The sequence below is a fragment of the Pseudophryne corroboree genome, chromosome 2, assembly GCF_028390025.1.
Source record: "Pseudophryne corroboree isolate aPseCor3 chromosome 2, aPseCor3.hap2, whole genome shotgun sequence".
Lineage (NCBI taxonomy): Eukaryota > Metazoa > Chordata > Amphibia > Anura > Myobatrachidae > Pseudophryne > Pseudophryne corroboree.
Window position 1 is genome coordinate 81,343,663 of NC_086445.1, and position 16,582 is coordinate 81,360,244.

At 48.5% G+C, this 16,582-nt stretch overlaps 1 protein-coding gene and 1 long non-coding RNA gene across 3 annotated transcripts in view; one reads left to right on the top strand and one right to left on the bottom strand.

The window, feature by feature from the left end:
• LOC135050522 (uncharacterized) overlaps positions 1-16,582 on the top strand; it is a 142,816-nt gene that overhangs the window by 75,240 nt on the left and 50,994 nt on the right. The window lies entirely within an intron of this gene.
• On the bottom strand, positions 11,506-15,732 carry FUT4 (fucosyltransferase 4). The gene has a single exon (XM_063951462.1). The coding sequence runs from the start codon at positions 14,996-14,998 to the stop codon at positions 13,907-13,909; it is 1,092 nt and encodes a 363-aa protein (XP_063807532.1). The 5' UTR covers positions 14,999-15,732; the 3' UTR covers positions 11,506-13,906.

Here is a 16,582-nt window from a genome sequence, read left to right on the forward strand (position 1 = left end):
TTTAGCTTATCAAAATTGCGAATGAAAGATTAGCAGAATTGCGAATAGAAATTTCTTAGCAGTTTCCGAGTAGCTCGAGACTTACTCCTCCACTGCGATCAGTTCAGTCAGTTTCGTTCCTGGTTTGACGTCACAAACACACCCTGCGTTCGCCCAGGCACTCCCCCGTTTCTTCAGACACTCCCGCGTTTTTCCCAGAAACGCAAGCGTTTTTTCGCACACACCCATAAAACGGCCAGTTTCCGCCCAGAAACACCCACTTCCTGTCAATCACACTCCAATCACCAGAACGATGAAATTTCTTCGTTAGGCCGTGAGTAAAATACCAAACTCTTTTGCAAATTTACTTGGCGCAGGCGCACTGCGAATGTTGCGCATGCGCAGTTTGCGACTAATCGCGCCGTTGCGAAAAAATCTTACGAGCGAACAACTCGGAATGAGGGCCCTAATTCAGACCTGATCGTAGCAGCAAATTTGTAGCAGTTGGGAAAAACCATGTGCACTGCAGGGGGGGCAGATGTAACATGTGCAGAGAGAGTTAGATTTGGGTGGGGTGTGTTCAATCTGCAATCTACTCTATTTACTCTGCACAGAAACAAAATAACCCACCCAAATCTAACTCTCTCTGCACATGTTATATCTGTGACACCTGCAGTGCACATGAGGGGGCATTCAGACCCGATTGCACGCTGCCTTTTTCGCAGCCGTGCGATCGGTTTGAGCAGTGCATGCACCGCAATACGCAGGCGCGTCGGCCACTGGCGACGGGGAACGCCGGGCAACGACAGAACTAACGAAGAAAGCGATCACACCGGCGATCGCAAGAAGATTGACAGGAAGAAGGCGTTCGTGGGCGGCAACTCACCGCTTTCAGGGAGTGTCCGGAGAAATGCAGGCGTTCCGGCCCGGATCATCACAGTGGCTGAGTAAGTCCTGGGTTGTGCAGAAACTGCACAAACTTTTGTTTGTACAGCTCACTGCACAGCCGATTGTACCCATGCGCAGCGATTACCCCCTCCCCTGTAGGCGGCGATTACCTGGTCGCAGCAGTGCCAAAAAACGCCTGCGTGCTACCAGGTCTGAATGACCCCCATGGTTTTGCCCAACTGCTAACAAATTTGCTGCTATATCAGGTCTGAATTACCCCCTTAGTTAGTGGGATAAACTTCCACTTGTTTAGTAAGGTAAGTGTCCTTGCTGAACTTGTTAAAGGCCCTACACATTTAACGATTTAACGAAGTTTCTTCACTCCCCCCGTCACACGGCTCCATAGAAGATCGTCCATATTGGCCTGCATGCACAGCCGACGGGGCACCAGCGATGAACAAGCGCGGGGCCGCGCATCGTTCATCGCTGGTGCCTCCACACTCAAAGATATGAACGGTATCTCGTTCATTAATGAACGAGATTGTTCATATATTTGAGAATTATCGCCCAGTGTGTAGGGCAGTGGTGGCCAACGCGTGGCTCTTGAGCCACATGCGGCTCTTTCTTTACTCCCAACACTCAAAGTCACGTGACCACAAGAGATCTGTAAACCGCTGCACTCCAGCCAGACATGCAGCAGCACTATGTAGACTGAGAACTAAGGGAGCCAAATACACATGGGGGAGCTGGTTGGAGTGACACAGGTGGGTGCTCGCTGGAGTGACACATGGGGGGACTGAAGTGTATTATGTGGATCTGGCTTTTTCAATTATTTGATGTAGAAGTGGCTTTTTCAATGTATTTTATACCAGGGGCGTGTCCTGTCAGGCACAAGGTCACACCCCATTTTTGCAAGTGTGCCTTCGGCTCGAAGTCGGCTCTTTGATGTACCTAACAAGATTTCTTCGCTCTTTGTCTCTGACTGGTTGGCCACCCCTGGTGCAGGGCAGGGCCTATTAGTAATGTGAAAGATATCAATCTATTTACTAATCTGTACTGTTTAATGTCCATTCCTGGCCGGTCAACACATTTAAAGATGGTTAGTGTGAGTTAGTAAGCCATTATTGGTAACTCCTTTTTGGTCATTGACAGGCTCATTTATCAATGAGTGTTAAATTTCACTGTGAGTGATAAATTGCATCAGCCAATCACCTCCTAACTGTCATTTTTCAAACCCAGCCTGTAACATGGAAGTAAGGAACTGATTGGCTGGTGCAATTTATCACTCTGTATCACTTATTGATAAACTAGGTGATTCATCGCGCCCTACGGGCGCTCTTCACACCGTCGTAAGGGGCTACGCCCCCGTAACCTCCAGAGAAATGTGAAAGGTGTAGAATAGTAGTTTTATAGTGTTTTTTTGGTGGGGGAGGTTTGAGGTGTATGTGGTTTACGGGTTGGGGTAGATGTTGTATGTGATAGGGTTTGGGTGGTTGTGTGCTGCCCCCGACCACCAGCACCCCCCACCGATCACCAGCACCCCCGATCACCAGCACCCCCCCACGATCAACGGCACCCCCCAGGCGATCACCAGCACCCCCAGGTCACCAGCACCCCCCCACGATCAACGGCACCCCCCTGCCGATCACCTGCACCTCCAGTGGGCCCCCCACCGATCACCAGCACCCCCCCACCGATCACCAGCACCTCCAGTGGGCCCCCCCACCGATCACCAGCACCCCCCCCTGCCGATCACCAGCACCTCCAGTGCCCCCCCCCCACAGATCACCAGCACCCCCCTGCCGATCAGCAGCACCTCCAGTGCCCCCTTCCCCGCACCGATCACCAGCACCCCCTGCTGATCACCAGCACCCCCAGCGCCCCCCCCAATCACCAGCACCCACCTTGACCACCAGCACACACCCCACCCCCCCGTCGAAAGGGGCTACGCCCCCGTAACCTCCAGAGAAATGTGAAGGTGTAGAATAGTAGTTTTATAGTGTTTTTTTGGTGGGGGAGGTTTGAGGTGTATGGGGTTTACGGGTTGGGGTAGATGTTGTATGTGATAGGGTTTGAGTGGTTGTGTGCTGCCCCCGACCACCGGCACCCCCCAGCCGATCACCAGCACCCCCAGGTCACCAGCACCCCCCCCACCGATCAACGGCACCCCCCTGCCGATCACCTGCCCCTCCAGTGGGCCCCCCACCAATCACCAGCACCCCCCCACCGATCACCAGCACCTCCAGTGGGCCCCCCCCACCGATCACCAGCACCCCCCCACCAATCACCAGCACCCCCCCTGCCGATCACCAGCACCTCCAGTGCCCCCCCCCCACAGATCACCAGCACCCCCCTGCCGATCACCAGCACCTCCAGTGCCCCCCCCACCGATCACCAGCACCCCCCTGCTGATCACCAGCACCTCCAGCGGCCCCCCCAATCACCAGCACCCCCCTTGATCACCAGCACACACCCCACCCCCCGACGATCCCCAGCCCCCCCGCCACCGATCACCAGCACCCCCCCTGCCGATCACCAGTACCTCCAGTGGGCCCCCCCACCGATCACCAGCACCCCCCCACCGATCACCAGCACCTCCAGTGGGCCCCCCCCACCGATCACCAGCACCCCCCTGCCGATCACCGGCACCTCCAGTGCCCCCCCACCCCACAGATCACCAGCACCCCCCCTGCCGATCACCAGCACCTCCAGTGCCTCCCACCGATCACCAGCACCCCCCTGCCGATCACCAGCACCTCCAGTGGGCCCCCCCACACCGATCACTAGCACCCCCCCTGCCGATCACCAGCACCTCCAGTGGGCACCCCCTACTGATCACCAGCACCCCCCCTGCCGATCACCAGCACTTCCAGTGCCCCCCCCCCCCCGACCGATCACCAGTACCCCCCCGCCGATCACCAGCACCCCCCTGCCGATCACCACCCCCGGCGCCCCCCCCCCCCCCACCGATCACCATCACCCCCGCCAGTCACCAGCACCTCCAGCGCCCCCCCCTCTCACCGATCACCAGCACCCCCAGCGGTTCCCACCGATCACCAGCACCCCCCCCCCCCCCATGATCCCCAGCACACCCATCCCCTTGCCGATCACCAGCACCCTCAGCGCCCCCCCCAATCACCAGCACCCCCCCATCGAGGACCATTACCCCCAGCGGAACAGCGGAACCCCCATCGGCGATAACCAGCACCCCCAGCGATCACCAGCACTCTCAAGCCCCCCCCCCCGCTGCTCGCGCGGCTCACTTGGCCCAGTCACACAGGCAATGGAAGCGCTGCAGCAGGGAGAGAGGACACCAGGTTGCCGGGGCAGGAGGGATCCACGCTGGCAGGGGCGGAGTGCGGGCTGTGCATGCGGCTTCATCCTCTCGGGCAGCACGGTCGAGCAATCTCCAGCCTCCGCCGGCAGCAGCGTATCTCCTGGTAGCGGCGGAGGCTGGACCGTGCTGCCCGAGAGGAGGAAGCCGCATGCACAGCCCGCACTCCTCCCGCGGCAGCGTAAATCCCCCCTGGCCCGGCAACCTGAATGGGGACAGAGCTCCAGCTGAGGGGCCATTTAAGATAGGGAGTCCCGGGGTAGTGACCCCCCAGTAATCCGGCTCTGGATGTATAATGTTGACCGGGCACAGTGGGGCGTCCGTCCAGTGGCGTTTTCCCTGGTGAGTGTGTCCGCCTCCCTAGTGTTGTGCTGACACAGGGCAGAGGCTGCTGACTCCACCCAGCCCTGTGACTCCGCCCAGCGTTACAGCCAGGCACAGAATCACAGACTTGGGCTAATATATAGGAGATGAGCCCATTAGAATTAAGCATATACTGTATGCAAAGAGACAGTCATATACAAGGGCGTAGGTTCATGCCAGTTGCCCGGAGGCAAGTTGGAGTTTGGTGCCCCCACCAACCCCAAGGTGAGACACAGCAGATCACTTTGGGAGGTGAAACCGGACTGTCACGTCATTAGGCCCCACCCCCAAACCAGAGAAATGCCCGCTATTTGTGGTTCCGTAGGTAAGCGATTTGCTTCATTAGACCCACTCCTTTCCGCTACTGATGCGTTATTCATTTTTTGTATCTCTGTCCTGCCCGCTTTAATAGGAAGCGGGCAGGATGCGGGTGTTTGCGGGAGAGTCACACACCTTTCCGAAGCTGCGGGGGACTACCCTATAAATCGTTAGTCTCCTGCAGCTTCCTGGAGGGTTGGTAAGTATGGCGTGTATATAGCTACACTTTGTGAAAACGGCAGGTGGATCAGAGTCAGGCTTACAAGATTCAGCCGTCTGCAGCATGCAGAATCAGCATCCACCAGCGGTCCCATCTCACAGTCCGGCAGCAGCGGTAGGTGCATCATCGCTTGCTGCAGAGCAGGCTGAGCGGTACCAGGCGGGAACCATCCTGTCCCCTATTGCAGGTGTTAGAGGGGTTCCTGGGACAGAGTCAATTAACTCTGCAGCAGCAGTGGGTGCGCCACAGAGCTCCATTGGAAGAGCAGCGGTCACACTTGGATCCCGCTGTGAACCACAGAGATGCTGCTATACATGCAGGTGCCCCTTCACGGCTTGGAGCCAGGCATCTCCATTGCCTCCCAGCCAGAGGCGGAACTCTGGGAGGCAACGGAGTCAACTGCCGCCGGGCTCCTGCTCTTAAGGGGGCACCTCTCCTCCCATTCTGTGACACCATTGAATTAAGTAAATTGATAGCTGTTGCTATCTCTTCAGTGGCCGACTTCCTCACTGGTCCCTGCACCTTAAAAATCACACCCTTTTTATTATACTGTAGATGCACATTTTACAAGTCTCATACCCAGGATTAGAAATCATAATCTATTACACTGGAAGCAGACACCTTACTGATGAAGCTATTTGTACCTTTATAGGAAATATGAGAAATCTAACTATATGAAGATACTTCTCTAACAATTAAACGTAACTTCATATAGTCAGAATTCTCATGCTTCCTGTACAGGAGCAAATTGCTCCATCAGTGATGTGTCTGCTTTCAGTGTAACAGGTTATGGGTTCTAATCCTGGGTATAACTGCTAAGAAATGTGTGATTAAAAAAAAAGACAATGAAATGTATATACATTTTTAATACACCGCAAATGCAGAGTATATAATATATATTTTTTTTTTTCACATTAATACACATGTTTAATACACAGCAAATACACAGTATATACTTCTTTTTTTTTAGAACACTCTATATATATATATATATATATACACATATATATATATATATATATATATAAATATATCTCTATCGAGAGAGAGAGAGATAATGGATATATATATACACATATGTGTGTATATATATATATATATATATATATATAATCTCAGGGACGTGCCGTAGACTTTTTACTCCAGAGTTTTGGCTATAAAAATTATTAGAATAATGCAAAGAAGATATTTCAAACATATTTATTTGTATTTTTCATATACTTTATTCAGTCAAACCTCTGGCACAAACGTTACCATGACCGGAAAGGCTCTGCTTCACCCCACCGCACGTCACTGATATATATATATATATATATATGCACACATACATACATGTATTTATTTAAATATAGGGGGGGCACCAATATTTATCTTGCCTCCGGGCGACTGGGACGAATTTACGCCACTGCTCCCAGCTGCTGGTGCAGTCCTATAATGCAGCCTTTTCCGGAAGGATCAATTTCCAATCACTGCAAGCCTCCTCAGGACAGGTCACAGATTACCGACTTATAGATCGCAGCGTGTTTCCTGCCTGCACACAAGATCAGCGGCTTCCTCAGAAGGTGTTTTTAGATTGTGTGATTTAGAGGGACATTTACTAAGCAGTGATAAGAGCAGAGAAGTGAGGCAGTGGAGAAGTGGTCCCATCAACCAATCAGCAGCTCTGTATTATTTTATAGTATGCAAATTATAGATGTTACTTCAGTGCTGATTGGTTGCCATGGGCAACTTCTCCACTGGCTCACTTCACTGCTCTTATCACTGCTTAGTAAATGTCCCCCTAAATCATTGTCAGTGCCTGATAACCAGTGCTTCTTTTCTAGGTTGTTTTTTTAACCCTAATAATGGGCAACACTGATTTCATCTCTGGGTTCGAAAGTCGTGCCTGTGGATGCAGGGGAGGAGGATATTTAAAGCTTGGAGATAAACTGGAGCGAGATTAAAGTATCAGCCATCAGCCTGTAATATGACAGTACGCAGCTAATTGGTTGGCACTTTATCTCCATCCTCTTTATCTCTTTTAAAGGGTTGATACATCTCCCCCATATACTGTATGTTCTTTGAATATTGATCCATGGAACTATACAGCCTCACAGTTGCATAGATAAAAGAGCATATGTGGATTGGCTTAGCAACTTGATCATTATTGAATGCGACGCGTATGTCTATATTTGTCCATTCATCACACCATTCATTTCTTTGAACCAGTTGTTTCCATAAATTGGTAACGAATGTGACAGAAAGCTGGTGAATTCTGCTAAACAATGGATTAAAATCATGATAAACATTGTGACATCAGTGTGTGCTAGAGATGTCACACTATACTTCATTAATCGCATTTGCAATGTGATCTGGGCGCGATATTAGCGCCAATGATTGCACCGTAGAATGTGATTACATTGGTGCCATTTATCAATATGCAGCCTCAGAGTTCAGAGCCCGTCCCTGCAATGTACCGAGTGTGGTGCCGGGGCTGCTGCACATGTGCTGTCCCGCTGATTGCACGTACACAGCGGGCATTTCCGGTGAGGGTTCCGTGGGGACCCTCTGCCAAATGCAAATGCGGTGAGTAGCCCATAGGCTACAATGTGCTACCGTCCTCTTCAGATGGCAGTAGCTGCATGGGCCAATCTCTGTAATGCTTTGCATTCTGGATATTGTAAATCTGGGGATGCGGCAACTGGCAGAAATGGAGGGATTGCAGTAGGTATCGGAGATATCTGTATGCAGTCCCTTCTTTATACTGTACATTCAGGGGGATACTTAATATTTTCATCAAACCCCCCAAAACACCCATAGCCGCAAATATTGTTTGATAAATGGTCCCCTTAAAGTCCTGGAGAATCCCGAATCTCCGGTGGGTGGCTCTCCCAGTGGACAAGTTTCCCAGAGGCCTTCACAAGGCTGGTGCTAGTTATGATGGGGTGACAAGGATGCGCCTAAAAACACAACAATCAGTATTAACTGTGTGTATGGACGCTCATATGGATGCATGGATGTGCACCAGCAAAGGGCTTTATAGAGGTATTTGCGTAAAGTCGCAGACGTGCAACCAGCAGAAGATGCAGATACAGATGCGGTTGCGTCCATTCAAAATCCACAGCATACTATTTAAAGCCCATGTGCTTCACAATGCTGTGTTTAATAATATATTAACAAGCTCCTACAATTGTGCTGTAACCCATAGCAACCAACATAATGTTAGTCTAACTAGCGCTAAAATGTCCCAAGCAAAATTGTTATTGCTAGGTGCGTGTTACAGCAGACACGTGAATACACACCATGTTGTGCAAGGGTGTGGATGACTGGGTCGACAGTAACTAGGTTGACAGTCATTAGGTCGACCACTATTGGTCGACAGTGACTAGGTCGACACCTGAAATGGGTCGACATGGTCATGATGTTGACACTGAAAATTGTCGACATGGGAAAAGGTCGACACAAGGTTTTGGATTTTTTTTGGGGGGTGGTGTTTTCTTCGTAAAGTGACCGGGAAGCCCAATTAGTGCACTGTGTCCCCTTGCTGCGGGTCGGTGCCTCGGCACAGGTTATTATTCCCAATTGTAGTCCACGTGGATTGTAAAGTATGAAAAAGTACCATAAATAAAAAAAAGTGAAAAACTCATGTCGACCTAAGTGATCTCGACCTAAAGATCGAATACCGTTGTTCAATGAATGTATGAGCTGCATAAATGTATTTTTGGCAGTTGGTCCAATAAACATGACTTCACTAAATGACCCATGGGTGTAACCGAAAAACATTCTATTCTCATAAACTCTGCAGCTTGGCAAAACACTTCACGGCTAAAAGGTAGGAAATTAATGCACATCTTTTATTCAGTATTTTTTAATGAGAAAAAGAGGAATAGGCCTAATTAGATTTGTAGGGCTAAACACGTCTACTGAATAACGTTTTAAATGTCAGTGCTCTCGACTGCAGCATCAGCCAATCAATGGGCCTGATTCAGCAGCTGGGCAAAAATATGCAAATGTAGCCATACTCGAAAAGGGGCGTGGCTTACCATGGGAGGGGCGTGGACTCAGTCGAGTGGGCGTGGTCGAGTGCCATGGACCCATTTTTGACATTTGGGGGACGTGCCCAGCGCTCCCCGAGCAGCTGGGCAGCCCCCTGCTCCCCTCCCAGCATTGCGCGTGCGCATGGCATCTATTCAGTGATCACTGAATAGAGCAAAGCAGCGGGTGATCAAAGCCTTCCCCAACTGCCCCTCCCGCCCGCGGGACACTGCGACCCGTGGGAGGGACAGCGGGACAGTGCCGCTGAAATCGGGACAGTTGGGAGGTATGATGTAGCTGCCACCTGGATTCGTATTGTGACGCCTACCGGCGGCTTTGCAAGTCCCAGCGCCTGCGTGCAGATTAGTCGATTAGCAAAGTTCTAAGTAGGAAGTAACAGTAACACCCTCCCGAAATGGTCACAACACGCCTGCGTTTTTTGCTGCCACTCCCAGTTGCTTCTCCAAACTGTCCCTGACTGTCACTAAATCTGCAAATAAATCCCCTCTGTGACTACCTTAACAAGACCACCACAGCACATGGACAGTGAGACGTGGACACATGCTCAGACTGTCAATAATCGATCAACTGCAAAAAAAATGTGGTTTGCTTTCATCTCTGAATCAGGCCAAATGTTCCCTATATGATATTGTTATTTCCGATACCTATAATAAGACACAGCACCTCCCCATTTTAACAGTGTTCAATGCAGAGCTTGTTAGAATTACCGCTTTGCAGTACAGAGAGCAGAACAGTGATCTTTATGCAATACAGAGAGCAAAATAGTAACCTTTATACAATACAGAGAGCTTCTCAGTGACTGGTTTATAATAGAGAGTGTGTTTTAGTGCCTGGCACACAATTCGGTACAGCAAACATTGTAATCACCGTTACAGTACGTCTTGATCTGTAGGCCACAATATAATGCAGACACACAGATATCTGATGACAGAACAACTGAGACCCCAGTTCTCTGGTTTTACAATATAAATCCCCTGAAATCTGTAATGATTCCCAGACACTCACACATACTGTATGCACACAACCCTCTGAAAAATAAATGGACTTTATAATGCAGAGTCCCCAAATTTGTGACAGGGATACAATGTAAACCCCCCCCCTAACACAGTCATAGCCACGCCCCCTTTTGAGCAGAAGAGAGCTCTCCTGGGAGAGCCTTAGGCAGAACGATGTGCTGCAGCTTATACCACAGCAGCACAGGGGAGCCAGGAGAGCAAGGGTTACAGAGCATTTGCCCCTCACTTGCTGGTGTGTGGCTACTGGCTACTAGGGCTAATAAATACAATTACCCCATAGCACAGTCACATGTAGATAGAACAATCACAAAGCTCTATCTCAGTCTCACTCAAAAAGTTCAGTCAGAACTGAGAGGAGGAGGAGTTAGGACTACAGATGGGAGGAGTTGGGACTGTAGAGGGAGGAGTCAAGATTAAACAGTAAACCGCCCCCCCCTAAAGAAAAGTCTAGATCCGTCCCTGGATCTTTGGTGGTGACACACTCCAGACCCAGATAGATGAGTTATCCCATCCCATGCTGTCAGTCACACTACAAAGAGAAAGCATTGCAGTGGATGAGAGATCAGAACATCTTAATCCAATTGTTCCCAAATACGGTCCTCAAGGCACCCTAACAGTCCAGGTTTAAAGGATATACATGCTTAAGTACAGGTGACTTTTATGTTTTATATGAGTGGTAGAAAATATTACATGCTATGGCAACACACCAAATGAAAACCAGTGTTATAGTGAAGGTGGTAATGTCTGTCTATCACATACTATTGCCCAGAATTATCAAGCCTTGGAGAGTGATATATTGCATGGTGATGAAGTGCCAACCAATCAGCTCCTAACTGACTTGTTACAGGCTGTGTTTGAAAAATGACAGGAGCTGATTGGCTGGTACTTTATCACCGTGCAATTTATCACTCTCCAAGGCTTGATAAATCTGGGCCAATGCTCTTTGATTTGATCATAGATGATTCTGGGCACATACTTACCCCTCCGGAGTCCATCGGCAACAGCCCTGCAGTGCGGGCCCAAATCACTTGGAAAATGGCCGCCGCGGCCATTTCCGGGTGATTTACGCATGCGCAGTGGAGATGTCCCAGGGAACAAGGCGAAGTCGCCATGTTCCCGTAGGCCTGGGCATGCGCGTTAGACTCTGGCATTAGGCCACACTCCCTGTTTGTGCGTTCACCTTTGGCCGGCACATAATATCCCCCCTCCTTCTCTTCCCAAATGTTGGGAGCAGTGGCATAAATTACTCTAGAATAAAACGATTATTTCCAGCCACGTGAGGAGCTCGAGATAAGTGACGGTCAGCAATAGCGGCACACGCAACCGGTTTACGGCAAAAATACATCCCAGACACTGACGCCCAAATAGTGCCCATGTTGTAAACCCTTTATTTTATGTGCAACAAATGCATTCACTTTTAGGCATTAGTTAAAGTACAAAATCCATATAACACAGCAGAAACACATCCTGTCTTGTATACACAAACAAAAACACGGACAACGTAGAAACATCAGTCAGTGTCAGTGCGTTCACATACTGCCAATAACCAGCGGCTCGCTAGTGCCAGCAAACACCATCCTCTCTGCCAGGGGGGAATACCCTGTACGAGACCCCTATCTGTCCCTGTAGTCCTATTCCTGTTATGGAATCAGATTTTATTCCGGTCTTATTCAATGTGGCTGAAAAGTAGGGCAGTGCTGGGGTTCTGTGTATTTTCTAGTGCTGTTTACAAAATAAGATCAAACATCTGATATGTTGATATGGGTTCAGCAAATTTGGAGTCATAGGGGGAGATCTATCAAGCCTTGGAGAGAGATAAAGTAGAGACATTGCTCATAGAAACCAATTCTGTCATTTTACTTGCGCAGCCACAGGTAGAGGCTGACTAGTACTTTATTTCGCTCCAAGATTTGATAAATCTACCCCATAACACCATGTTCTCAGCGGCCAACACACGTGGGTTAAATATTACTACTCAACATAATCCAACGCTTTCAATGCCCATTTTGTGCTGGATCCCTCAATGTTGTCAGTAGCTCTAGCAAAGGTGTAGGCTGCAATCTGATAAATAAAAAAATAAAAAAATTCTGTTTGCCGACTTTCCTGGAATGTCCAAGAGACTCTTGAATTTTCGGGAAAGTAGACCAGACTCCTGTAATCGCCCTACCTCCCCTAAAGTGAGGTCTGGGAGCTTGGTGACGCTATCTGCTTTGGGTTGCTTTATCATATCCCCCTTTCCCTTGCACAATGCTGCAAATAGTAACATTGGGGGTCATTCCGAGTTGATCGCTCGCTAGCAGTTTTTAGCAACCGTGCAAACACATAGTCGCCGCACACGGGGGAGTGTATTTTCGCTTTGCAGGAGTGCGAACACCTGTGCAGCGGAGCGCCTGCAAACACATTTTGTGCAAAACAAGACCAGCCCTGTAGTTACTTATCCTGTGCGATGATTGTTGCGACGAGTGACACAGTAATGACGTCAGATACCCGCCCAGCAAACACCCGTCCACGCCTGCGTTTTTCCAAACACTCCCAGAAAATGGTCAGTTGACACCCAGAAACGCCCTCATCCTGTCAATCTCCTTGCGATCGGCCGTGCGTTTGGAATCGTCACTAGAACCATTGCAAAATCACAAAGGTCTTTGTACCCGTACGACGCGCGTGCGCATTGCGGTGCATACGCATGCGCAGATTAGCCATTTTTTTCACTGATCGCTACGCAGCGAACAACGGCAGCTAGCGATCAACTCGGAATGACCCCCATTGTATAATGAGGCAGGACTATGAAGATGCATTTCATAGCACCATGTGGGGGAGTCCACCCACCTGGATATTGTAAAACAGGTAAGTATGCTTCAGTTCCTGCCTCCGAGTCCTCACTACGGGGCCTTTGTACTAAGCCTTGAAGAGAAAAAAAAGTGGGGAGAGATAAATTACCAGCCAATCAGCTCCTAGATGCCATGTTGCTGGCTGTTAGGAGCTGTTTGGTTGGTAGTTCATCTCTCTCCACATTATCACTCTCCAAAGCTTAGTACATCCGCCCAATGTGACTTTCTTAACTCCCATCTGCATAAATGCTGACTGTTAGTCTATATGTAGCCTTCCAGCTATGCTATACTCTACAAAAATAACTTTTGCATAGCAAAATATTACCCATAAAGGTAAGTAACGTCCTGTGCTTCTGTGCATTCATTTACCTTGCAAATTGCTGCACAACCAGTTTGTAGACCAAAGGAACCGTAAATAATTTCTCAGTATAGACTTCAAGTAATAATATTATCTTCTATGTACGTAAACATAAATATTCAAATCATTTTGTCTAAACAAATCTCCAATCCACCTGCAAAATAACTTACTTTTGAAAAACTTAAGTTAAAAACACATCCTATATAAATAATGAGTTTATAAATATTTCCCATGATAGAAGGCCTTCTTGAACTGATATTCAAAACAAGAAAACAATTATAAATATTACTATGAAAAAAAACAAAAACAAAAAAACAACCTGTGAAATTGTTAAAATTGTTATGAAAGAGAAGTAGAACACATAAAAGATTGGGTTGAATTTCATTACAAGAATTTTATCTTTTAGCGTGGTCTCTTTAGAAATCTGACTTCTCCAGATTAGGTTTCCCGTGCCGTAGATCCTGGCTCTAATCTGGCATTAGTGAGTGAGTTTATGAATCCGTAGAGCCTTGCAAAGCCTATATTGCCGGATATGGCTCACATTGTCATTAGGACTAAGAGGAAGTATCAGCTCTCAAACCAAGCTGCGAGATCTGATATCGTCTGATACCGATTGCCGGCTGCCTTGACGGTTCCACAAGCCATGCAGTAATGCTCGTCCCAAAATGAAGTCACGTGGATATCAAACTTTTTTTTCCACGTGAAATATCTCCTGTACATGTGAATGTTCCTATCAAGAAATTTCAAATACATGGCCAACTTTCTGGGACTGGAGAAATCATCCACATGAATGAAGGAGTTCCTGGGGATGAACATCTCGTAGTTGTACCGGCTGGGGCCCATGACGATGGGGACAGCGCTGGACTTGAACGCATTTCGCCATAACTTTTCAGTGATGTAATCCGTGTGCAGGGAATTCTCGAAGGCAAGATAAAATTTATATTCTGACACAGTCTTTACAATGCTGTCGTATTTTAAATCCATTCCATACCTCCCGTAAATATCAATGTCAATGTGTTCCCTCAACTGGTTGTAATACTGAACTCGCTCGTGATCCTCATTCCAGTTGCTAATTACCCAAGTGACCAACTTTCGTTTGCGGGGGATAATTATTTTGGCACGTTTCCTGGAAAATAAATAGCCGTATGGCACAAATATGTCTGAATCCACCCTGTAGGACATGGTCCAGTTGAATATGCCCCCTAAGGTGGAAAGCCAAGCGGAATGTGATGGTGACTCAAAGTTCATCCAGATCCATTTTTGAGAAGCTGGACGCTTGTCCATAGGAAAGTCGACATAGTCCCCAATGTCTCGGTGATGGAACAAGATGGCGTCAGCCTCCTGTGAAAGGCTCCTGTTGGTTGACAGTTGGCAGCCGGTAATGTTGAACAGTACATGGCAGTCTCCAAGCCGTTTCTTTTTGCCGAAAGGTTCATACCAGATGAGGACTGTGACCTGCCTTGGTTTGGTAGGACTTTCCCATAACAATGAGAAAGGCAAAGGACTTTGCAACAGGTCCTGGGTGCACACGTACACTAACAGCATGGCACATGTCAAGCTGGCCACAAGGAGCTGTGACTTTAGAGTCCTCCAGCGTCCCCTCCTGCAAGGTCTCCAGCCACGCAGTTTCTCCAGCAACGGCAAACCTGCTCCTCTCATGCTTGTTTACTTGTGTACAGTGCAGACTGATGTTCTCCACCGCCAAAGACGATAACAGTACTGGTTGTTCCCAGCCACGGGTACTGTAGGTGCCCATAAATCTTGTAGACCTCCGTACTCAGCCGTACGGCAGGAATTAATCTGTTCCCGTTTCCCTGGCTGTTCCACAATGCTTGTCTGATTGAAAGGACCTTTTTTTTCCAAAAACAAAACAAAAACAAAAGCAAATGGAATTTGAAATCAGTTCAGCTGCCTCCCATCAGCATGCAAGTCCTGCCACTTGTTACGAAGCAGCCTACCTTCCTGCATGTCCTGACTGTGCATTATATAGTTACTGGGGCTAAAAATTTCCATGCGGTTAGCTGGCAGGAAACTCACCGGCACAGCAGCAGCAGCAGGTCAACCTCAAGGAACGGAGAGCAGTCAGCTTCCTTATTCAGGGATAGTGAGGGGAGACGTGTTCGTGTGATTTCCATGCTGGTATCATTTTCCTTCCAGCTTGCTGCAGATGCCTGGGAGTTTCAGGCTCCCACACCCTCAGCCAGCCTGATCCCACATGCACGTTAAGTGCTGAGATTTCTTTTCCTTATTGCACCTATACTTTGTTCCTTTACCTCAGGCAGCCCCAGTGTTAGGTGAACTTAGTGCAGAGAGGATTGGAAGAAGGCTCACAGTGCTGTGCAGCAGCAGCAGCAGAATTCCTGCCCTACACACCAGCAGCTTCTCACAGCACCACATCACCACTCAGTCACACCTCCAGTGATGTCATCTGTCACTCAGGAAGTTCCCCGAGAAACCTGAGAGGGAGTTAAAGGGTGACAATTATCTTGCAGTTCACCCTTTCACTGCCAGAGGGCGGATTAACCCCTACAGTGCTGCAGAGCTGGGGAGAGGGGCTGGGGGTAATCTGACAGCAAAACAATGATTGCAAAGAACCACCAGAGGGGTCAGCAGCCTAAGACTAACAACATGGCATGTGCTCAGCTGGGAGTCAATATCAGTGTATTTAAGAAGAAGAGGGGGGGGGGAAAGTTAACCCTTGCCCTGCCATGATCACGGCGATATGCTCTTAATGCTGTGGAGAATGTATACGCTGAACTGCCCATGTTTAATAGCTGTAAATGAGATTATGTTATTTATGTTTCCTAACTTGCCTGGGTGAAAGTGACGGCACTAAAATGTGTGATGCATCCAGCAGGGCTTTTATAGAGGTCTGACCACTGGTTTCTTTTTGTTTTTCAAAATTCCACATAATAACTGGATTACTATTAGAACTTTGGGTGGGGATCCTAAAAAGGGTAATTTAGGAAATTTTGAAAATGCGCATTTAACAAATAGAAAAGCCATTTATGCCATGTGCAGTTTGCCAGCTTATGTTTCATGTGCATCATGCATGGATTTTACACGTCAAAATGGCATTTAGTATATTGTAATGGTAGGAGTGACATAGGTGTGAGCAGTGCCGTAACTAGGCATTTTAGCACTGTGTGCAAGAAACGGCATTGGCGCCGCCCCCCCATGCAAGATAGGGGCAGTGCGCGCCGTAGGCGTGCGCAAAATATATGGGGGGGGTGGCTTCATGGG